Source organism: Myiozetetes cayanensis, unplaced genomic scaffold, assembly GCF_022539395.1.
Source record: "Myiozetetes cayanensis isolate MyiCay16 unplaced genomic scaffold, myiCay2020 scf12, whole genome shotgun sequence".
Taxonomy (NCBI): domain Eukaryota; kingdom Metazoa; phylum Chordata; class Aves; order Passeriformes; family Tyrannidae; genus Myiozetetes; species Myiozetetes cayanensis.
In genome coordinates, this window is record NW_026086826.1 from 2,778,318 (window position 1) to 2,802,141 (window position 23,824).

General features: G+C 44.1%; 2 protein-coding genes across 2 annotated transcripts; one reads left to right on the forward strand and one right to left on the reverse strand.

Annotated features, from left to right (window-relative positions):
* Positions 1-12,640: 12,640 nt before the first annotated feature.
* Positions 12,641-21,094, reverse strand: PIF1 (PIF1 5'-to-3' DNA helicase). The gene is made up of 12 exons (XM_050306852.1): positions 20,609-21,094; positions 20,407-20,512; positions 20,204-20,329; positions 19,955-20,108; positions 19,290-19,404; positions 19,109-19,215; positions 18,558-18,697; positions 17,775-17,881; positions 17,140-17,227; positions 16,457-16,602; positions 15,295-15,486; positions 12,641-14,948 (listed from the first exon to the last, which is right to left on the reverse strand). Exons 1-12 carry the CDS (start codon positions 21,092-21,094, stop codon positions 14,892-14,894), a joined length of 1,824 nt encoding a protein of 607 aa, XP_050162809.1. The 3' UTR covers positions 12,641-14,891.
* A 171-nt stretch (positions 21,095-21,265) lies between these two features.
* On the forward strand, positions 21,266-23,644 carry CFAP144 (cilia and flagella associated protein 144). The gene is made up of 4 exons (XM_050307260.1): positions 21,266-21,398; positions 22,091-22,150; positions 22,934-23,037; positions 23,366-23,644. Exons 1-4 carry the CDS (start codon positions 21,266-21,268, stop codon positions 23,429-23,431), a joined length of 363 nt encoding a protein of 120 aa, XP_050163217.1. The 3' UTR covers positions 23,432-23,644.
* The last annotated feature ends 180 nt before the right edge of the window (positions 23,645-23,824 follow it).

Sequence of the window (23,824 nt, forward strand, 5' to 3'; positions counted from 1 at the left end):
CCTTTCTCAGTCTTGTCATAAAATAACACACATTTAACTCTCAAGGTTCCTCACCCTAGGAATCTCAATGTGTTATTTTTTTAACATGTACTGGAACACAAATATTTGTACAAGTAAGTCTACAAACTGTGTTGTCACTGCATAGATGGCTAAGTCTTACCTAATTATACTAATGTGAACACAGACAGCTAAGATTCTGCACAAATTTAATGGCACAATGCTGATCACCACCCTGCTGCTGCAAAGTGAATAAAAATGGCTTGCAGCAGAATAAGCAAATGAATAGCAGCAATCAAAATTCACACCCTCTTCACATCTCTTGTGAGCTTTTTTGTACCACATTAAGGTGGGTAGGTGTTTCTGCAGACTTGTTTGAATTAACAAGCAAGGTTGAAGATTACCGGCTTTACTCTGGAAAGCTAAACTAGGACGGGTGTAAAAGTCACCCACATGCATCAGGGAGGCTTAAAACAGTGTTGTTCTCCTCCTCCAGTTGCTTCCAATAGGAGCTATTATTGTTGGCTCCAGCTGGCAAAGCAATGCATGTTGCATACAAGTCACTTAATGTTTGAGAAGCACTCAAATAATCCCTGCCAGGCAAGACCCTGGGGGGAAAAAACCCCACCAAACCAAACCCCACAATTGCACTGCTGCAGGCCACAGGCCAACCTGTTTCAACCAGTATCTGAATAACTTTTTGGCAGGACATAAAAAGGGACTTCCAACCTTGACCACCTTTTCCAGACACCCCTTGCTAAAGCCTCATAAAAGGTGCACCTGCCCCCAGACACAGAGCACAGCCAGTTGGATCAGCTGTGTTGATTTATAACTTCAGACTGAAACTTTGCAGTGAGACCCAAGGGGAGTCTGAACCCTCTGTTTGTAGGAAAAATATCCAACATACCATAAAGACCCAAGATTAGCCTACCCAGTGCTCAATATATACATGCTGTATAGAGTTGTCCTGGCTTTGCTAGCCAGTACAATGCTCTCTACCCACTGTTAGCCATCCCTGGATATTTTCATGCTGCAATACTCTTACTGCAGTTACAAGCTCTCCAAATCCAGCACACTCTCACATGATGCATCTGTTTCTCCAGCTAATCAGCAAAAATAGTGCTTAAATTATGCCTAGGCCTGCAGTGAATCAAGAATTTAGATTTTTTTTCTCTCCATTTCATGATTTAGGGAGCCCTCCAGAATAGAAAATACATCTTATTATTGATACTTTCTGCACCATTTTTGGCAGGGTGCAGGCATTCTGTGTTTCACAGTGCTGATAACTGTAGTCTATCAAATATATTTGTAAAATCTCTTGAGAAAGGTAAAGGCAAGAGAAACCCTGAACAAGCATTCACTGGCCTTTCATTCTCTTTAGAAGTGCTGGTCCCTTTGAGAACATATTTTTCCCTTTTAAAACATCCTTCCAGCATCCCACTCAGAATGTGTTACAAGGATAGTTCTCATGTCAGATGAAGTGCAGTAAAATACCGTTATGTGAGGCAAAGATTCTTGCTGAAACAAACAGAAAGTAGATTGGCCTCCATCTTTTATGTTAATGCAGTAAATCACAGAATCAAACTGATACGAGCTATCATGTTTGGCTGCTTGGAAAACTGCCAGCACCTCAGAGGAGCAGTGTCTTCCTGAGGACACACAATAGCAGATGATACACTGTAAGACTAAGGCCATGCAAATAACTGATATTTCAGTTTGCTTGGGGAACACAAAAACTCATTTAGGATTAGTCAAAAATATCCTCAGTTCATGGGGGAAAGAAACCAAACAAACAAACAAACAAACCCCTTAATATATAATATTAAGTTTCCATTATAACGACTTATTAATGAAAGAAAATTTGTTGGATGGATTTTATGCCTGCTGCATAGAATACACCACCACAATCTGGATACTTTTAGCCCCCCTGAAGAAAACTGGAACTAAATTGTGATTTATTTTTCTGGAACTCTGACAATATGTTTAGCAGAGTACCTTAACCCATTGATATTTGTGCCTTATCTTTCCACAGAATAGCATTTCATGCAGAGGAAAAATTATAACCCTTCCATCTAAGACCTGTCCATCTGTATTTCCTTGTCCTCTGGGCTGTAGGGCACATAGTAATGATTTTGTTTCTTTGTTCTATTGGTTTTCTGTACATGGATTAAAATTTAAAACAACCAAAACCTGTAAGTGTCAATTATATCTGTCATCCATAGTGAGACAAGATATTCCCAGGCCAAATGATAGGCTTTGACTGCTGTTTCCATCACAATCCCTTACATGTTCTAATCCATATTGAGCCCTAAAGGTTTTTAGGCATCCATAAAACAGAGACATATTATTTGCTACAAAGTCTTTAAAAAGTTCTCTCTGCTATTTATACTTTGCAGTTCTCTGTGGATTTCATTTTACCTTTAAATAACAAACACAGTGCTACCTAACACGCTGCCTCTAAAAATTCAATCAGCAGCACTTTCTTCACATCCCATATTTAAATCTTAGCACTTCAGTAGCATTCTGCATCTTCAAAGCAAGCACGGTAAAAATATTTAAGCTAATCCTCAAAACGCTTCAAGGTCCACGTTAGTTCAATGATTTAAAACAAAGAGAAAGGGATTCTAATACAAGGGAAAAAATTACTCCAAAAAAAAAGAGAAAGGAATACAGCATGTGTTCATTATCCTGAACATGCAGACATCATGGCCTGCTTGAGAGACAGCAAAGCACACACAAGCAAAGATATTCTGAAATGTGATAGTATTGGAAAGCCAACACTGCACACAAAATATTTAGAGGAAAAAACCCACTCCTAATAACACCCCATCAACCCATCTTCATTTGCAAACCAACCTTAGAGAGCACGGTCCGACTTCCTTCCACACTTGCTCAGCTCGCTCTTGCTTCCCAACTTGCTCCCTCCACAGTGCAAACCCCGAGTGAAAAGCTGCCTGGTTAGACGGCAGCTCTTTCACCTGGGTTACAGCTGATGAGAACAGAGATCCACCTGCTTGGAAAGCATTTAGCAGCACCTAAACTGCCCCACCCTTTCCCGGGTAATCCTGGTCAGAGCTGTTTTGCCAAAGCCAATGTGTTTGCCTGTTCACTTCTTTGGTAATTACGGGAGGTTTGCAAATTCTTTAACAGCTGTAAACATTAAAGCATTTTAAGGACCAGGTTTTCAGAGGTATTTAGGCATCTCACTTATTTACTGCAACCAGAATCAGACAACTGTCTCTGTGGCTCGAGGCCTTAATTCTGTGCAAAGCATCATCTCCCAGCTCCAGTAAGAATTAATCTGAGGATCTGGCACAAACAGCTCACTTGTGTCACTTCCTCCAGTCAAGTTCTTCTTTCCTCTCCTTCACAGGCTCTCTTTGTATGTATTGGCTTCTTCTTCCCTTCACATTAGATTTAAGTATTTCAGATCAGTCCCCATTTGTAGATTACTGCAGGGTCTCCGTTCAGTATCACATTTCACATTTGATTTAAAGTAGATGCTGTAAAACCAAGGTGGACAATTGGAATCTAATTTAGGTAATCAAACTACGCTGAAATCACCATCAGCTGAGCACTTTCCTAACAGAGACCACGAGAAACTCCAAATTCAAGTTCAGAAACTGTGTAAGTTTAGCAAAGGCAATTTTGCTGCAGGTAGCAAGGCCACCACCTCCCTCCCTCCCGTGTCACTCTGGAAAGCCACAGGATGTTACAGGCTCTTCAACCACAGAGGAGGAAAATGCCCTCTAGAAAGGAGTAGTTTGGGACAGATTAACCAGGTGTCCTCATTTCCTGCTGCAGAGAGAAAGCATCGGGTACTGCTCAGGGCTGGCACATCTGGGGCTGTATTTGCAGTGTTGAATGCCCTTAACCACAAAGCCACCCCCAGCAACTCACTGTGGAGTCAGTCATACACCAAAACAGTCCCTAACTTACCTTATTTTGATCAATTCAATAGCCAAAATGTAAGTGGAAAGATTAACAAAAACCACCTTTTCTTGCCCTTCCTGCCTGCTGTGTAAGGGAATCTCTCCCAAATTCTTTCACGCAAACTGTTTCCCAGCTCTGCAGAGCTGAAAGCTCGACTGCAAAAGGGAAAGATGTGGGAGGAAAAAGGCGCAGATGTTTTTCCTGGGGAAGCTTAATTAATTGTTTTTGTAGCACATTATCGACATTAAATGCTTAGGAAGTGCCAAGTTTTTTTTATCGTTTCTACCACAAGCAGTCACAGAGAAGAAGAAATACCACAACCACTGTACCTGATGCATTGATTTTAGATTGAGACTTGAGTGTTCTATAGCTTTTTCTTTCAACAGATAATGACAGACCACATAACACTATAAAGGAAAGCTCTTTCAGTGCACATAAAGGGTTTTGGGGGGGATTAAGAGGGAGCAGAAATGTAGAGCTTTTTGTCTAGCATGTTTCTATGGTAGAGGGACCTCAACCTGCCTTTCATGTATTCACTTGAGTCCATGCTGGTTTTATTCCATTCTGAAATTATCTTGGTTCCTTTAGAAGGAGCTGCTCCCAGGTGAAATAGATAAATACAAAGGATAAGGTGGCAATTAAACCTTGCTTGCTTTCCTCCAGCTTCTACACACAGTTTGTCCTTACTAGCAGTCCCAGCTAGAGGACTACAGTGCCATCTCTCTCTCTGAGCAGTGTTTGCAACATCATTTAACCTGCCTGGGCCGTGGGACAAAGTTGTTGTGAGGATGAAACATGCTAAGCAGGCAGTCATTGCTGCTACTGTGCATCCCAGCATCTCTTTTTTATGGCTACAGACAGTTGCCCCACTGCCATTTTACTGTGGTCTCCCAGTTTCAGAAACACCTTATTGAGAGGATGTGAAATCCCATTAGTTTTGTATGTGATTGAAATACTGCAGTTACTTATCGTGCCAAAACAACTGACCCCTGCAGAAACAATGGAGCTGCATTACGAGGGAATTCAGGTGAGACAGGCAGACAAACAGGCTTAGCTGGCATACCTCTTGAGCAGCCTTTGCTGCTGAGAACCTTAGGCAGGCTGGTAATGCACTGCTATGTTCTTTTTTTTGTGCTCTTCATTGACAACTTACCCGAAAGCACAGAGGAGGAAGAATTTTTGTCGTGCCAGTTCTACCACTGAGTGTGCAAGTTGCACCAAAAGAAAGAATCTGCTAGGCAGCTGGCTTAATGCTCCACTAAAAAGATCTCTCCAGAGACCAGCAAGTTGGTCTGTCCTGGGCCAATTTCGGTGAAATCTCCTGTGTGTCCCAGAAGGATGTTGTGGAAAGCTGTACCCACTAATCTTTCTCCTGAATGCTAAATTCACAGCATTCAAAAAATCCTCATAAAGTTGTTATTATTCCAGAGTGCCCTTCTGCTCTCATCAGCATCATCTTTGGACATTTGGTAGGGTCCATTTTGTCCCTTAATATCATGTTGCTGCAATGAATTTCCAGCTTTCTGGGATATGCTGGCCCCTAGGTACAAGCACAGAGAGCTGCAGGCAGCACCCAGTTACCAGCCTGAGTACAGGCATAAATTCAGTGTCTTAAATGGCAGAGAAGGGATTTCTTAAAACAAGCTGGTAGTTTTCCTGTGAACCTTGCATATCTGGCTCAGGAAGCTTAGACTTAGAGATGGTGAGGTTAAATAAGCTGAAAACCATGTGGCCACAGAACTGCAGAGACATTGTTGACATGTGAGGTCTGTCCACTGCAAAATGTCTTTGACTTTTGTTCATGTAAGAAGTTACACACTAAAGCCAATATGATTTAGAAAATGTCTTTGTCAGCCTTAGGTTATGGGTCATTTGTGGTGGTGATTTTCCTCCAGGACATGTTAGGAAAATAATGTTAGGAAAATACAGGATGAAGATTACAACCCCAGCTAGTCCTCTGAATTAAAATTCAATAAACCTGTACAAATACTAGTGAGCAGTGCATCATACAAACAGAGTCTAAACCAAAATGTTTTTCTTCATCTTTATAACAGTTTACCTAGTTTGCCTTTACCCTCCAGGTCACGAACTTAGGGGTTAACAGGAGAGAAACAGGAAGAGAAGGCTAAAACATCCAGGAACGCAAAGCCAGGATATCCTTTCCCTTTGTTTCTCACATGACAAAGATTTTCCCATAGAAACTCATGAACTCCAGTAGGAAATCAATTGTGATTCAGTGACCTAAGAAAGTTCAAAGCTCCTAAAGCAGCAGATGAGCTGGAGAGAGCCAGTGCTTACAGAGAACACAGGCTACCAGTTACACACCTGGAGACTAATTTACAGTAGTGCTGAGCACTCACAATGCCAACTGAAGCCAAGTGGAATGATGGCAGATCAGCACATCAGAAGATGAGGCTCTTTGATTCAAAGATTATCCTGAGGCACAGAAAGCCCACCAGTGGGATGAAAGTGTGGAAGACAATGACTGTCGGTAAGAGCCGAGCACTTTGGGAAAACAAGTTGAAGCCAACAAAATAATCTGCTCTGTGTCTCACTCCTCAGAAACTCATAAAACTCAGCACTCTTAAGAATCCAGGGGTGAAAATTCCTTGTGGAGAGGAAAAAAGTGGTAAGTGTGCAGAGGTGGGTTTCAGATGTGGGTTTTTAGGGTGACTGCTGAATAGATTCTTGATGAGTGTACCTAAGGGAAGGCTGTTATGCTCTCCAAGTGTTAGAACCCATCTCTGCAAATAGATGGTGCAGGAATTCTTCTATTCCTGCAGAAGACAAAGCACAAGCAGATACTCACATGCACAGCCCTGTAACCTGTCTGCCCAGCTGTTCAGCAATTTCCCAATCTGCATAAGTATAATAAATCATATTTTACTACAAAATATATTCTCTCTAGTACCCATAAATATGACAGTTTATTGCAGAGTCTTGATTCAAGAGTATTGAATGCCCTCATTTAGTAATTGCCTCACCCACTGACAGCTATAGCTCTATCAAGGTGATCCTAGTGATATTCATTATGCATTGTATACAGTATTAAAACACTAAATTCTTGCTAAATACCAAAGAAGTGTCACCCTCTACTCTTTCTCCTTTCCAGCCAAAAAGGAAATGTGAATAAAGCTTGGTACTTTTGGTAACCACAAAGGAGGAATCGAATAAATGTGTAGTAAACTTCATAGTAATGCCATTAAAGCTTGCATGTGATTTATATTCACTGTGGATCATAAAGTTGAAGCCCATCCAAGCTTGATACACCTTGCCCAGTACAAGAAACTCAAGAGAAGGCCAGCCAAGCTCAAGAAAATGCATGTGTCTTTCTAAACACCAGTCACATTAAACAACTTAAAGAAAGGGTCTTAACTGATGCATTTGAAAAAGAAATATGATAAGGAAATTATGCTTTTCCTCAGCTGGTGTACAGGGAGAATACCAGATAAACTGAAGGCGAGACAGATCAGGTTAAAAGTTATTCCAGTTGTAGTTACAGAAACTGGGCACAAAACACTTGCAGAGTTTTGTTTATTTGTTTGTTTGTTTGTTTGTTTTAAAGTGCAGGAATTAAACCTGGTTTAGCTGTACCAATGGCTACGTGTTTTGATGATACTGTAATCTCATCTTTCAGGGAAGAAGGTTATGGCTTGCAAAAAAAACAAACAACAGGGAGTCTACCCCTCATCCCTGAACAAGTATATCTTCTTTCTGAGTGACTTAGATTGGCATATTCCTGGAAGGGTAGTCCTTCATCCTCTCAATAACCAGATTATAAAACAGTAGGCATCGCCGAGGGGAAGAAATCAAACTTCCCGTTCTGATGCAATGTGGCAATTCCTAGAGCACTACCAGTGGTTCATTTCCATACAAAGTCCTTCAAACAGCTGGGTAAGAGTTTCACTCTCCCTCAGATATCTCTGTCAACAGAAATTTGCACGGCATGCAATATTTATCGCATCCTTCAGGCGTTCCACGTGACTTGTCTCACAGTGCCATCCGCACATGTCCAGGTGCGTGTCAGATTCCCCGACAGGTTATGGGGGGACCCCTTGGCAAAGAAGCTCCAAGAGGCAGTCAAGGGACTAAGTGTCAAAATATTGAGCTAGGATTACACTGAGACTGCAAGACATTATGAGTTAGCTCTGTGAAAATACCTGCTCGAGACAAAAATTAAGACACAGCAGACACTCCACATCAAGGAACAGTCTGGCACACTAATTAGTTGTTATCATTTGGTATATTTGCAGAATGCAGCATAAGGAAACAATTAAGCCTCCATACTGCTTATAAGCTGTAGAACTGATTTTTGAATATCTTATTTGATAGAAAATAACAGCAGCTTCCAGCCTGCTGTCTAAGTAGGCAATGCAGGTTTTTTCTGACATTATGTCACTTACATAGCAGATAAGATCAAAACATGCACTATCCCCCTGCTTTTATTGTCAATTATCTTCTCTTTAATGAAATTGCATATTTTGGAGGCAGAAAACAATCCTGCACTTCTGAAAAAGTGAAAAGAACAGCAGCTGTTTACTTTTGAGTGTTTAATACCACCAGATCAACTTCTCTTCCCTCCAAATGAAGGGCTGGGTTTTAAAGTCTATTCCCTGTGCAGCATTTTCTATCCAAATACGTGTTGGAATTTTTCCTGTCAGTTGTTGGAAAATATGCAAAACAAGTATTGAAAAAATGTACTTTTCACTATAGAAAAACATACTGACTTGAGCGTTTAGCCCAACTAAATTCCCTTTGAAATATGGAGATATATCTATTTGGAATTCCAAAATAAACAAGGAATCCCCAGCCAAATCCTAGAGGAAGGGAAAAAAGGAGGTATAAAGCAGTTATCTCTGTTGTCAGCATGCCAAGCAAAGAGTTCACCCTTGATTTCTAGCAAATATTTCAGTGAAAGCAAGATGAAGTCTTTATGAAATGAGAGGTGAAGACAAAACATGCTCCATAGACTGAGCTCTGGAAATAAATGAGAAGGCTCCATGGTGTAAAAGTAAAACAGATCCTTTTGAAGGAAAGGGACCACTGCAGAATCTAATTCATTGGCAATATCCTCTCCTCTGTTTAGGCTCCATGGTAAGTGTTATGTCTTCCCTTTTGGTAAGTTTTATCAAGGTTTTTTTGTGTCTTCTGCCGCTTGTTTGGGATGAAATCTATGAATACATAACCAGCCCACGGACGTGTCATCATCACAACATGTGTTTTGTATATTTATAAGTAGGACATATTTTTTGTCATCTCCTAAATGTCCTAGAAATGCCTCCCCCACCCCACCTCCCCCTCTTCAAAGAGTCCATCATAGCAAAACATCCTTCACGAGTGCCAAAACAGATATACTGAAACACACTGCTAGGTTTTCTTCTGTTCCAAAAAGTTGGGTGCTCTGTAGTCTGGACAGCAAGTGCAATGTATCTACCCCCAGCTGTGACTCTTTTGGGGGGCACCTCACTGGACTGGGATGCATCTAACAAGGGTTATAGTCATTTGTATGTCACCATAATGCTTCCCAAAGGCTTCTGAACAGACTTCACGTCCACCTGGTGCCCCAAGGTGAACTGACAAACTCATCCTTTTTGATTTGAGCTTGTCTCCTTTCTGGTGCCCATCACAGCACTACAAGTTCTGCTGAAGTGGCTTTGCCTCAGTGCTGCTCCCAGCCCTCCTTTCTGGGCATCATCATCTCCACTGTTACACTTCTAGACATTCCACAGTGACACTGAAAGTGCTAAAGGACTGGGTAGGAACTCAAGGTGAGGCCACACCTCGAGTGCTGTGTCCAGCTCTGGGCCCCTCAGGTCAGGAAGGACATGGAGGGGCTGGAGCAGGTTCAGAGAAGAGCAAGAAGGCTGGAGCACAAGTGCTGTGAGGAGAGGCTGAGGGAGCTGGGGTTGTTCAGCCTGCAGAAGAGAAGGCTCAGGAGAGACCTCATCACTCTCTACAACTCCCTGACAGGAGGTTGTTCCCAGGTGGGGTTGGTCTCTTCTCCCAGGAACCAGCAGTAGGACAAGAGGGCTCAGTCTTAAGCTGTGCCAGGGGAGGTTTAGGTTGGATGTTAGGAAGAAATTCTTTACAGAGTGATCAGACATTGGAATGGGCTGCCCAGGGTGGATTCTCCATCCCTGGAGGTTTTTAAGATGAGATTGGATGTGGCATCAGTGCCATACTGTGGGAACCACAGCGGGGTTGGTTCAAGGGTTGGACTTGATCTCAGAGGTCTTTTCCAAGCCAGTTGATTCTATGATTCTTTCAGGCACTTTTGGAACATACTAGATCTCTTAACCATCCCAAAGGCCCATAGGCATATTGAATCTGGAAATATACTTAGTAACTACTCTAAATCTACTTCGCCTGCAAGCCTTGAGCTGGACATAATCCTAATGATTCAGTTTGTCTGGCTCTAGAGCAGAATTCTTCAGGGGGCATGTGCCTTATTCATCTTCAGTTTTTGACACAGCTTTCACCTTAGCAATGCTTGGTATCTCACTCCCAACACGCTACTTGGAATTGTCACAGCTTGGTACAGTGCTGAATATTGTGTTCATTGAGGCCTCCTTCTGCTGCAGAATCTCCTGAAAACCATAGGAAAGGTTGTCAAGAGGCTGATACTTATCTCTCATATACTCCTGAAACCCAGATTTCTCCTGAAACTTATCACTGTAAGATGGTCTATACCTTACAGAATTATTGAATGAGTGTTATGCTTATGACTTTTTGCCTGATGTTTCTGAGGTGTTATATTTTATGGAGGCTTTGACACTTTCAGGACAAGTGTCAAAAATCTGATTATAATTCCTTTTGACAATATTTCTATTAAAATACATAGGTCATCGCAAACAGTATTTTTGACCTTGTAGTTTTTTGACATCTGAGAATCCACAATATTACACAGCAGTCTGTCAAAAGTAGCATTGTATCTCTAACATGAATTTAAAGGATAAAAATTACTCTGTAAAAACAACTTTTTTTAAAAAATAGACAGAAAACATACGACAAAAGAAATAATCATAATGAAAGATATTAGCCAAACTTCTGTCAGAAGCATCTTTATCATAGCAAGGAGATTTTAATAAACCAATTAGTAAAAATGTGTTACAGTTACATTTAGAACACTGCAGGCTTAATGCAGTTGCCCACACATGGGCACATGGTGCCAGTTAGGATGCTGCTGGTGCCTACCCAGCTGCCATCCCAGAAGGGCTCTTATAGGTTCTCTATCACATCTGACAGCCCCCTGCATCAACATCATAAAAAATTTAAAAAATTTAAAAAAAAAATCAGTATGTGCACTATTCAACAATTGTAGAGTGAAAAACTTTACTCTTAGATCTTTTATCAACTTACTTTGCTTCTATAACCAGATTTCATAAATTATGTATTAGTCAGTAGTTAAGCTAAAAAATTCCATCCAACATCTTCATAATCTGTAATAGAAACAAGCATAAAATAATCATGCAAAAAGCAGCAAAATAGAGATTTTCCACATCTAAATGCAATCTCTAGAAATTCAGGTCCTTTCTCAGGCTCATAATAGAACTGCTTAGATTTAACAGCAGAAGACAATTGCATGTCACAGAGTGGCACAATACAAAATGAGAAAGCTTTAGTGTCTGTGAGAAAAATTACATAATTAGCATTCATAACATAACCTATAATGTACTGTATTTCCATTACTTAAGAGTAGTATTTGTTTCATCTCTTCAGAGCAACTCTGGATATGCAGATCTAATTACTAGACACAGTTTCATTACAGCATCTGAGATCAACAGCACTGTTGCTGCCTTTCCTGAACTCACAGGACTTCTGGGTACAGACTGTGAGGACACATTCATGTTTAATTATTGTGAAAATGTCACATAAAGAAATGAGAAGGGCAGTAAATCACTCTACAGAGATTTAAAGTGGAAGCTGGTAAGGTTTTAATAACACTCTGCTTGTGAATTATGCTTCCAATAACACATAAATGTATTATGAAGCTTCAGCTGGTATAAAACAGTTTCTTATGGTTTAATGTGTTTCAAAAGAGAATGGCTGTACTTTGTGGTAACAGAAATACCAATTATGAATCAAACTCTTAGCTTAATTCACTTAATGATAGCTGCAGTTAAGGCAAATGCCAAGCTTAAATTCTTTCTCTTCAGAGGGGAATAATGTGTGAGAAATGATCACCCAGGGGAGAGGTGGAGGAGAAGCTCCAGGTGCCCCTGCAGCCCCCAGAGAGACCATGGGGGAGCAGATCTATTCCTGAAGGACCAGGGCCTGTGGAGAAGATCCATGGAGGGGCAGGGGAGAAGCATGAACTCCTAGCTTGTGCAGTGAGAATGGCAGAGGTGCTTGCTCTGTCATGAGCCATGTGAATTGTCCTTACAGGAATCCAACCTGTTAAGCCCACCTTGCATCAGCAGGTGAAAGCAACAGCAGCACCAGACATTTTGAGGATGGCTTTGTGGCAGCATCATGGAAAAAGCTGCTCAGTCTTCAGATTCTTCTTCACTTTACTGACTAATGAAGAGAGGAGGAGGTCTGTTCTTGCAGTACAGTTACCACAATAAAAAGTTCTTTAAAAAAAAAAAAATCCCATGTTGTTGTACTGGTTTCTAGCTACAGACTGTCCCTCTGCAAGAAAAATCAACACATCACGGAAAATTTGGAAAAAGGGATATTTATTGTATTACAAGGTTTTTACTTTGTATATATGGAAGTATTATCCTGTTAAAAAAGGCCTCATCACAACCCTAACTGAAGGGGAGCCATGACAGAGCCTGGCAGCTCAGATTTGTCCTGACTGCTTCTTTTCTGATTTAAATAGCAGCCTTCAGACCCAGCGTCCCCATCCCTACATCTGCTTTAGCTGCAAGTGAGAACATCCAAAATTTACACAGACGGACCCCTTTTGGCCTCAGAACAGCTGCCAGCCCTTCAAAAGTCACTGCTATTCTGTTCCCACAGTTCCATCATTGAGAAGGCAACCACAATATTCATGTATATTTAATACCAACATGAAATATTGATTAGCCTTTCCAGCTTTAAGTTCTGTTTAGCATTTTATCTCAAACCTCAACTTGGCACCAAAAAAAAAACAAACCCATACAACTGTAAAGATTTCAGTCCCTAAATCCAGGAAAGCTACAGTCAAGTCAGTTGCTCCTCAGGATCACAATTAGAGGTTTATTTGCATAATCACCACTCTTACACTCTAAATTATCTCTTCATTACAGTGATACAGGATCTTTTTAAGAGATGTTAAAGGATTCGAGCCTGCATTATCTCATCCCTCTTATGCAGTCTGTCAATAAATCAGTATATTGTGTATGAGTGGACATGCCTGGCATATCCTTCCTAGCTGTCTACCCCAAGAATAAAACTCACTAACATTCTGGGCATTTCAGATCCCACACCTCAACCTCCAATGCAACACAAAGCCCTCACACTGCAGCCTGCCATCTCTAAAAACCTCCCTGTGTCCTACCACAGGAGGAAGAGGCTGAACCTGAGCACACCGTGTTCATGGGCACCCCACCTGGGTACTGGCACTATCAGCTGGGTGGGGACAGGGCTGCAACAGAGTCAGGCCCTCACCCAGCTCTAGTGGAAGCTGCAGACCAAAGAATCACACCTCAGTGCTCATCTGCACCAGAAGTGGTGCTTTGGTGTGCCAGCACCCTCCTTGCCAGGTGTGTGGGCAGGGAAAAGTTAATCTTCAGTTCCTCCCCAAGGTGGACGAACAGTTTATGTCCAGCTCAAAGGATTGGAATGTGCTGTTTTAAAAAAAATAATTTAAAAAGTTTAGAGCCTGCAGTGCGAGGGGGAAAGGGCTTGCCTTCCACAGGCTTCAGATACTTTCATCCATCCCCATCAGACTTCTTTGGAGAAACAATGTGCTGATACATTAAGAACCCCTCTGAATCATAGTCAGACTTCTGTCTCCTGCTATGACTCCCTCCAAAACCCTACCTTTCAAGCCCATTAAAAAAACCCAAACCTCACTTAAAATATACATTTTGAAATCCCATCAAAATCTGTTCTCTGTTATATTAACCACTGGCTAGTCAGCATCCTTTCCTGGCTTTAAGGAGTGGCCTTCAACTCACTCACTCACACAGCAGAGGTTTTGTTAGAGACATTCCCCTGCGAGAGACTATGTCATGTTTTATGTTAAACGTTTTAAAATATTCAAGTTACTTAAGCTTTAAGCAAAGTGATAAAATACAAAGACCAAAGCTTCTCCTTAATTAAGACAGTATATTAGGTCTGCTCCTCTCTGCTTTTGCTGAAACAGGTGACATTACAGCTCCCTTCACATGTCCATAGCCATTATTCCCTATTGCACACAACAACTTCCACCTTATTAGTCAGACAGGTTTTATCCAGGAGCAACTTTCATGTGTTTAAACAAGAGGAATTCTCACCAGCACTCATCTTCTCTCACCCCCTTCTTGCTTATGGAGTAACAGAAGTTCACAATTCTTGGTAGTTACATAATTACAGGTATAAGATGTAGGAATTCCTCCTATTTTTAAACAGCTCCAGTTCATCTCAGAAGGTTAAAAACATAAAAGTCACATTTTATGCAACAGACTAATAAAAATGCTACGTATCAGCATAACAGGCAATGTGTAGCTGGCAGTTCTGCTTGTGGAGGAAATTTTGCAAAGCCTCCTGGTGTCCAGCATCTGGAACACCCCAGCATGCTGTAAAGGGACAGCCCAGCTCCTTGCTTGCAGAAGAATCAACTATGTATTCCAAATACTTATCACTGCTTTCCCTTATGTCAGCAGCTCCTGTGAACAGGTCCAATCCATCCAGGCACCTTCCATCTCACAACAGTGGTGTACTTGAAGAAAAAATTCCTTTGATTTACCTGTGTTATCAAATACACTCAATAAGCAAGATCGCTGCATCTCAGCAGTCTGCGCTGACACTTCACAGAAACCAGGAGAGCATTATCAGCTGTGTTTCACGTTCTCCTTCTCATCAGCATCTGAATAGGTGTGTGGTGAATCCTTTGGGGAGAAAGAAGAAATCAAAAAATAAAAATAATAAAAAAAAATGGAACAGATTTCTATTGTGCCTACCTCCCCTTCGTTCCTTACTGCAAGAGGAAGACCAAAGAATCCCAGTCTATCCTTTGACCCACAGGGCCAGGTGGTGTTATACAATCCCAAAACTACCACGGATATTTTACCACCAGGAGCTGCCCCGCCACGTGCTCTCCCTGCAGTTTCATCTCTCCTGCCACTACAGGTTTTAATTTGAATGATCTTGGAAAGAAAAAGGAACATCTCAGTGCCAGCACCTCTCATCTTGGTTGCACAAAGCAGGCTTTGCCAGCATGAGGTTTCTCGTTACCTGGGTCAGCAGCTGATGACGTCTCAGCTGTCTGTAGAACTGCAGCACAGAAGGATCAGCTCTCACTACTTTTGGGTCAAAATCCAGAACACGGAGACCTTCAAGGCTACGGGCTCGGGACAGGGCTACATAAGCCTGCCCACTTTCAAAGACACGAGCCAGAGAGATTTCCACACAATCTAAAGACATGCCCTGCCAAAGACAGAGAACTTTGTTACAGAAAAAATCGGCAAGAGCACTGTGCTGTACCAACACTAACCTGTGAGTCTGTCAAAGGTATCATCTTTGGTGTAAGGACTGATTGATTTAAATAAAAAAAAAGTCTTTTGTTTTACTGTGTAACTGATTAAAAGATAAGAATCAGAAAGGAAAGGCAGTTTTCCACTGTCAGTAAACTTCTCGCAGATAGTAGGATCCACTAACTAACTCCAGTGAACCTGGAAACTCCATAAATCCCATTTAATCACCACAGCAGGGAAAGAAATCCTGCTGGTTTCACTCCTAGTAGTTAACTAGAGCAGTCACCATTTTCAAGCAGTCCTCAGGCAGACCAGAGAGAGAGTTTGGGATAGGCCTGGCCAGCCCTGTCTGCAGGGCTATCCTGGGCACAGCAGAATTTACAGCCTGCCCTGGTTTAAACAGTGGCATGGGAACAAACTCACAGGTCTCCAAGACCAGTATTTATCAAAGTGTGTGAAATCTTCTGGAAAGGAAGGAGCTTGGAGAAAGTTATGCTGTTACATTGAAAAAAAAAACCAAACACACACCACCAAAGAGCAAGTCCAGCCCAAAGAGCACAGCTGTGGCTCTGGCAGCTGCCTCAGTTACACTGCAAACCTCAGGGTCACTAGTGCTGATGACTCTCAAGGAAACACTGCTCTCATCAGCCCACAGTGGTAAATAATGCTGATTTATAGTTCAACTCCAACTGTGCAGATGGTAGCCCCCCTATGGAAACTCCAGCAGTGTATCTAGCCCATCTGTGACCCTACAGGCAGACATCCTGAGCAGAAGAGGTGCAGCTAAACACACATGTGCTGGAGTTCACCCCAACAAGGGCCTTTCAGCTTTCCCTCCTGTTTTACCAGCAATGCAAGCTCACCCAGGAAATAAGGCTTATGATGGTGTAAAAGTCTACAGACTGCTGTATAAGAACACCCACCTGACTCTTGTGAATGGAAATGGCCCATGCTAATTTTAAAGGCAGCTGTTGGCGACTCAGGTGAACTCCTGATGGTCCTTTGAAGACCCATTTCTCCATTCTTATGACCTGTGTGACCCCACAGAGAAACCTCACCTTAGGCAGCCCTGTAGGAATGGGAGCAGGAGAGAAACAGGGATGTATTCCTGACACTCAACAATCAGGAAGGCAGCAGCCTAAGAACACTCTTCTTCTCCCTAAACCAAACCTAAACCCACAGACAGTAAATAGCATGTGCTGAAATGATGTTTGGCTCCTACTTAAGGCAGGAGAATTAAAGTCACATAATTTATCAGTTGAGATGCAGAGAAAAAGACACATTGCAGGTAGCAGAACATTATTCTTTGAGAAAAAAAACAAACAAAAACTCACTTGAACAAAACAAACAGGAAATGCAAATGAGCACCCACATCTAGACAATACAGAAAAGCAAACACAAGAGGCCCATAGATAGCTACAGCTGATGCAGTGCATGACATCACAGCTGGTGAGAGCCCCAAGCCTGCAGAGATCTCCTCCCTGCTTTCCCTCTAGTTAGTCTTACCAGGCAGCAAACAAAGTTGAGAAGTCATCAGCCATCAATGAAAAATTGTTTGGTTATTTTTCCCCTCTTCCTTCAGCAAGAGATCAAAGAGCTTACTTACCCTTCTGTTCACTTTCAAATCCTACAACAACGCCTCGTGCCCCGTTCACCAGCCCTTGAGACACATCCAGATTCTTTGCTAGCATCACCTACAGAGAAAAAGAAAAATCCTTCAGTGCCCTGGATTTACAGCCTGTTCAGCCACCTGCAGCTAAACTTCTTTCCAGGAAGCATAAGCACATCAGGCTGATATGGCCACATCATCATACCCTGCCTATTGTGGGACAGAGCACCATCTCCAACTGAAATTATTTCACAGCCCTTCCTTCCTAGGATTCCCAACTATTTTGCAGCATTGAACACTTCACTTGAGCTGCTTCTATCTGCAGCTATGAGCTGCCTGTGCTCTCTGCTACTGAAAGCTTCTAAATCTGATTGGAAAAGTGTGTCAAAATCACAGCAATCACCACTGTACCCAAGACATGGACTGCACTCAAACCAAACTCATTCTCTGTCTAGATAAGATTCCAAGCAGAAAAGATATAAAAGATTGGAATAGAATCTTCTGTTGGCCTGGCATAGACATTCTATATTGAATCTACATTCTGTACATTAATCTGCTCTATATATTTATCTGATATTCCTTTAATTTTTCATATACCATTTGATCTGCTGTTCTATCACACACACACTTACCTGAGCTCCAACCTTCAGCTCAACTCTACCACCCACAGGACACTGAGCATCAATTAACTTCACTAGCATTGGGTCACTGTCCAAAGCCTCAAATGTGTGCACTTCTCCTGTTAAGGAATGAAATACATAAATTGCAGCTGTTGAACATATTACAGACAGCATGGCAGGAGGCTCAGCATTTATTTCTAACATCAGTTCCTCTTTCAACATCCATTCTGCTCTGCTGCTGGGACATCTTCACACAAACCTTGTCACATCTAGCAGCAGAGAGCTCACTATTGCCTCTCTTCCCAACAGAACTCCCAGAGCATGAAAAGGCACAGGAATCAAAAGCCAGCAGTAAATAAGAACTGAGCAGCCAGCATTTTGAGCATATGACCAGTTTCACTTGCTGCCAACACCAGATCTCTAAAGCAGACTAAGGAAGAATCCAAGGGCCAGAAAGGGGGGCAGAAGTGGAGATAGCCCTTAATTCATGACTGGATAGAGCACTGCCTAAGATGCTAGAGAAAGAAAAAGCAGGGATGTGGAGGCCATAAATGACCCCACCCTACCTCACAGCAAACAATGAGCTTAGCTTGTCTGTTACACACCAAGAAGTGACACTGAATATTTAAGCACAAAACTGAAGTTTTTCCCCAGGCAGCCCAACTCCAACACACACAGCTTCAACTGGTGCTGCTGTGCATGACAGAACACCAGTTCCTCCTGACACCAGGGTATCCCTGCTGCATCCACTCAGAGCTCAGCCCCAGAGTCAGCAGTTTCCTCCGGGCAGTTCACCTGGTAGCTGCTGCAAGCGTCTCTCATTAGTTATTTCGACATCATCTTTGTGGGTGCAGAGCCGTGTAGCCAGGATCCCATCACGCTCAGACCTGTTGGTGGCCGTCTGCATCAGCTGCCTGGTAACCTCCTCTGTGCACCTGGCAACCAGGAAAAGGGAGTTATTCTTCAAAGTGATCAGAAACAGGTCTTGAGCAGCAGTAACCTTCACACAGCTGGATCAGTCTGTGCGAGCTGCAGGCCTCCCGAGAGGAGGACAGAGAAAGATATATAAAAGTTAGAGAGCAGTGCCAGTGTGTGCCCCAGCCCTGCCCTGGCCACTGCCAGCTCAGGATCCACTGAATTAACTCACAGAAATTAAAGAGGAATCCTAGAAAGTGTTCTTCCTTACCAGAGCAGGATATATGAAATCTGCCTACGTTAAGTAAAGCATTTATAGCTTTTGCCCCTAGCTGCACATTCCTGATAGAGCCCAGAAAAGTGACAAACTGCTCTTTCTTCTGCTCCTTAGGTGGGGAGCAGAGATTACAAAGAGATGAGTTTCTCCTCACCTGCCTAAACGGATTGCACTCAGGAGGGAGACAAAGGTCTTGTCAGTCTGTCGTCGCACTTCAGTCAGCTCCATGTTTATGTGGATACATTTCCTCCAGCTTTTTGCCTGGAAAAACCATTCTCTGGTTAAGAAAGAGGCAGACTTGAAGTATGAGAATGAGTTCAGGGGCAGTTTTGTACCTGGAAGCAGAACTTGGTTTCTTCATTAGCCTTGCAGACTGGAGGTAGCTGCAAGAAGTCCCCACAGATGATTAGCTGAATTCCCCCAAAAGGCTCATCCCGTTTTCTGACTGCCCTGAAAGAGACACAGGAGATAAGTTTTGAATGTCTTCCAGAACTTGGACATAATAAGGTCTCAGAAGTTACTTCTTAGTCTATCAGTATATTCAAACATACACTAACTGCAGTAAAAGGTGTTTATCCTCAGCTTAATCAGAAGAGCTCAAATAATTAAGCAATGCTCTTACAAGACATGAAGTTTTCTCTGCCTGCCCACCCCAGATGTCCCTACTGGTCTTTCTTCTGTAGCTGTTGAATTACAGCTACTTCTCTCTGCAAGAGAGAAGTACAGCTGGAAACAGCTGTATTCTGGACTCAGCTCTACAGGCAACACTTAGCTCAGGAGATGGAAAGAGCAATCTGAACAGCCACAGCTGTGATTGAGGTGGGACATGATCAAAACCTATCTCATGATAAAGACCTGCCCAGATGCTATGATTCCACGCTTCCCTATGGTCCTATGACAGCAGCTGCCTTGTATCTATTTACAGAAACAGAGGAAGGAAGCAGTCTGAAAACTTAGGGAAATTCATTTCAGTTAGTTGCTTGACCTGACGTTTGCTCACCTTGCCACTGCCTCCAGCCTGTCAAAGAACTTTCCATCCACCATGGATATCTCATCGATAATCAGGTGCTGGCAGGCCAGCCAGTGCTGCCGCACCCCCGGCCTCTCTGCCAGCTGAATGCACTGTTCCAGCGGTGCCTTCCCAGAGCCGATCCCTGTCGGGGCAGAAGAAAGCAAAGCTTTGAGAAGCTCCTAATTCATTGGGAAGGGAGTGAAAGCTCCCAGCTCTTCGCTGTCGGGCAGGCATTACCTGCAAAGGCATGGAGAGTAGTGCCACCGATGTGGCAAGCGGCCACTCCCGTGCTGGCTGTGGCATAGGTGACGTTCGGAGGGAGGGAGCCCACGATCCTCTTCAGCAGGAACGACTTCCCAGTCCCTTCGGGGAGAGAGAAGCGACAGGTCAGCAGCGAAGCCCGAGGGCTTTCCCCGGCGAGAGCCGCCGGGCGCTCCCACCTGCGCAGCCGGTGAAGAAGATGCTCCTCCCGCTCCGCACGGCTCCCAGCACCGCCTCCTGCTCCGCCGAGAGCCGCGCCGGGGGCCGCCTCTCGGCGCGGGGCACCTGCGGGACAGACAGACAGACAGACAGCGGTGCGCTGTGAGGGCAGCGCCCGCACCCGGGGTCGATACTGGGACAGCCCCCCGCCCCGGGACTCACCTCGGCGGGGCACTCCCCCCGCCCGTCCCCGCAGCCGCGGCGGGGGCCGGGGTTGCGCAGCAGGTCCCGCTCCTGCACCGGGCTGATCACGGCGAAGGACGCCGGCGGCCTTTCCAGCAGGCGCGGGGGCCGCGTCGGGCCCCGCGACCCGGCGGCCACCTTGAGGCGCAGGAGGCGGAGGAAGCGGCGCAGCGCGTCCGGGGGGCAGTCGGAGAGCAGGACCTGCGCGCCGCCCGGCCCCACCCGCACCGCCGCCCGCCCCTCGCCCGCGAACCGCGTGAAGAGCCGCACGCCGTCTCCGCTCAGCGCGAAGCTCAGCACCGCGGCCGCCGCGCCGCTGCCGCCCTCCACCCGCAGCACGGGCTGGCGCAGCTCGTTGCGGCCCAGCAGCACGGTGGCGGCCCGCAGGACGCGGCGGCGCGGGGCGCAGCCCCCCGGCAGCGGCTCCTCCACGGCCGCCGTGCAGCGCAACTGCGCCGCCGCCATCGCCGCGCCGGCCGTTTTGAACGAGCCGCGTGCGCCGCCGCCAATCGGCGCCCGCGGGGATTTAACCCGGCGGCCAATGGGAGGCGGGGAGGCGAGCGGGCCAATGGGCGGCCCCGCAGGCCCCCCCGCGTCAGGCGTTGCCAGGCAGCGGGACGCGGGGCCGGCGCGGCCATGGCCGCCCGCGGCGGGCAGCGGGAGCGGCCGGACGCGGTGCAGCTCGACCGGCTCCTGAGCGAGCGGGTGCACAAGGAGATGCGGCACCAGAGGCTCTACACGCAGTACACCGTGAACCCGCTCCTACCCGGTGAGGCGGGGGCGGGCCCGCAGCGCTCAGCTGCACCCAGGAGGGGCAGAGGGGGAGCGCTGGAAGGGGCAGCCGGTGGGCCTTTCTTTCGCCTGAGGAGCCGGTCTGCGTGCCCAGAGACAGCAAGGAGACATTCCCGGATAGCCTTTAGTAACCCTGGAGAAGCGAGACAACTATTTAGGATGTGGAACCTACAAATCCTAAGCAAATACAGAGCTAAGATGGGGTAGAGAGCCCAAACACTACACCGTGTTCCTTCAGACCCCCTGGACCTGCCAATTCAGAGCCACAGAATATCACAGTCTGTGCTGGCACAGACAGGTGATGGGAGGAGATTAATTCAGGTCTAGCTTTTACAGTGAAACAAAAACCAAAGGAAAATAATTTCTTGAGACTTTGCACTTGGAGGACACCACTTGGGTGGGGTGGGACTTTGGTGTGGTGAACACAGGCAGCATCCAGTAGAAGGGCCTTTAGCATGCTTAGGCCCCTTGCCTTCCTAGGAAATTGCCATTAATCAGTATTTCTAACTCATTTTCTGCTATTCACATGCTGTTCTTCCTTTACAGCCTTAGTGAAGTAGCTGGGTCCACACTGGGGAATAACCAAAAAGAACATCTGCAGTGATACATATTCTGTACCTGGCTGTGATGCTAAATTCACATTATTCACCTGCTATTATTTCTTTCCAGTTCACACGGTCACCAGGAAGCCAATGTCTCGGCATGATAATATAGATGAGCCAACAGATGGTAAGAAATCTCTGAAAAATCTTTGTTTGTTTTGTTTTGTTTTTTTCAAAATTACTTAAGAAAATTACTAATAAATAAGATTTAATAATTCCAATCAGTCTAAAATATCATGTCTGTGGAAACACCTCTGTGGCCATATAAAAAAATTAAAACTCATTCATGATTTTTGTTAAATGTAAACCAGTGGGTTTTTTCCACTTTAGGCCCTTTCCCATTACTTTCCATTATCAGCAAAAGTCTGCATTCATGCAATTATGCTATTTGTTTTTATTTAAAAACTATACTATGAAATATATAATGTTTTTTATATCCATATTATAAAATTTTGCTTGAGAATCTAAACCTCCCCAAAACAACTGGAAACATGATCTACACATTGCCTGTCACTGCAGATTCTACTCAACCACCACATATGGTAAACTGCTGAAATATCTTTCAGTCTTGCTTTAGACCATTGGTAATAAGAACCCTTTACAGCAGCTGCTCCCTTATTTCTAACATGCTAATTTTGTCCAAAAACCTTAATGCTCAGGTAAGAATTGACAGGACAGTATCACCAGGCAAATCTTGAAACTGCACCAGGAATACTGAAGTAGAAATGTCACCCTGCATTCTCTGACAGTGTCATTCATAGAAGCACAGAGGTTGCTTTTATCCTTGGCTTTCTTGCTATTGCTAGGACAGCTTTAAGTTGTCCCAATTCTAACACACATCCACAGGTGAGTGATTTTTAAATTTTTTAATGCTTTCTTTCATTTATATTTGTGTCTCTTAAACCAACAGACGAGTTCCTGAAACTTTTTCACCGCGCAGCGCTGGAGCCAAGAAAGAAATATCCAGAGCCACAAACTGAAAGCCAAGAAATTGGCTGGAACACAACACCTCTGGTGAGTAGGGTGCTTAAGGACTCAGCTCTTTGCAGGATTCAGAGGTGTTGGTAGGATTAGGCTGGCAGGGAAGAGGCAACTAAATGTGCATGAAGGGAAGCAAGCTCAATTTATAGGGTCAAGGCTCATAATTCTGTTTAATTTGTTAATCTTGCCTTTTTCACCAGGTCCTACCCTAACAAAGTAGTGAACAGCATGGTGGTACCCTGATGTTTTTCACTTGGACATTTCTCAGCAGCAAGAACACCATGCATCTCTCTTCCCAGGAGGGACTGCTACTACCAATTTTAGTAAAAGCACGTGACTATTTGTCATTTTCCTTTCCCAGATTCCTGTGGACCGTAACGACTGCAGACTCCACTTCCCACGCCGGAAAACCGAGTTCACTACATAAACGGCTGCCCTGGGGCATGGGGAGGAGGAAAGAATCTTCAGTAGTAGAGGGGGAAAGCTACAAACTCAGAATGACACTGATGTAATGTGTTAGACCTGCTTATTAATAGGCGAGTCTGGTAGATTTCTAGTAAGAGACAATAGAAAAGGAAAGAGAGAACCTCAGTCTGTCCAGATTTGCAGCCTGACAACACTGACAGAAATAAACTTATAAGACTGCTGTATTTGTCTCACTGCTGTTTCTAAACCCATCTATATAATTAGTCTAAAAAACCATTCTAACATCTTGACAGGCTTCAGACTTCTCATTTGGACATCAGCAACATGACCCAGAACTCAAGGTCTCCAACTTCACATCAGCAGTAGTGGTGAAAAAAGCCGTCAGAATGAAGGG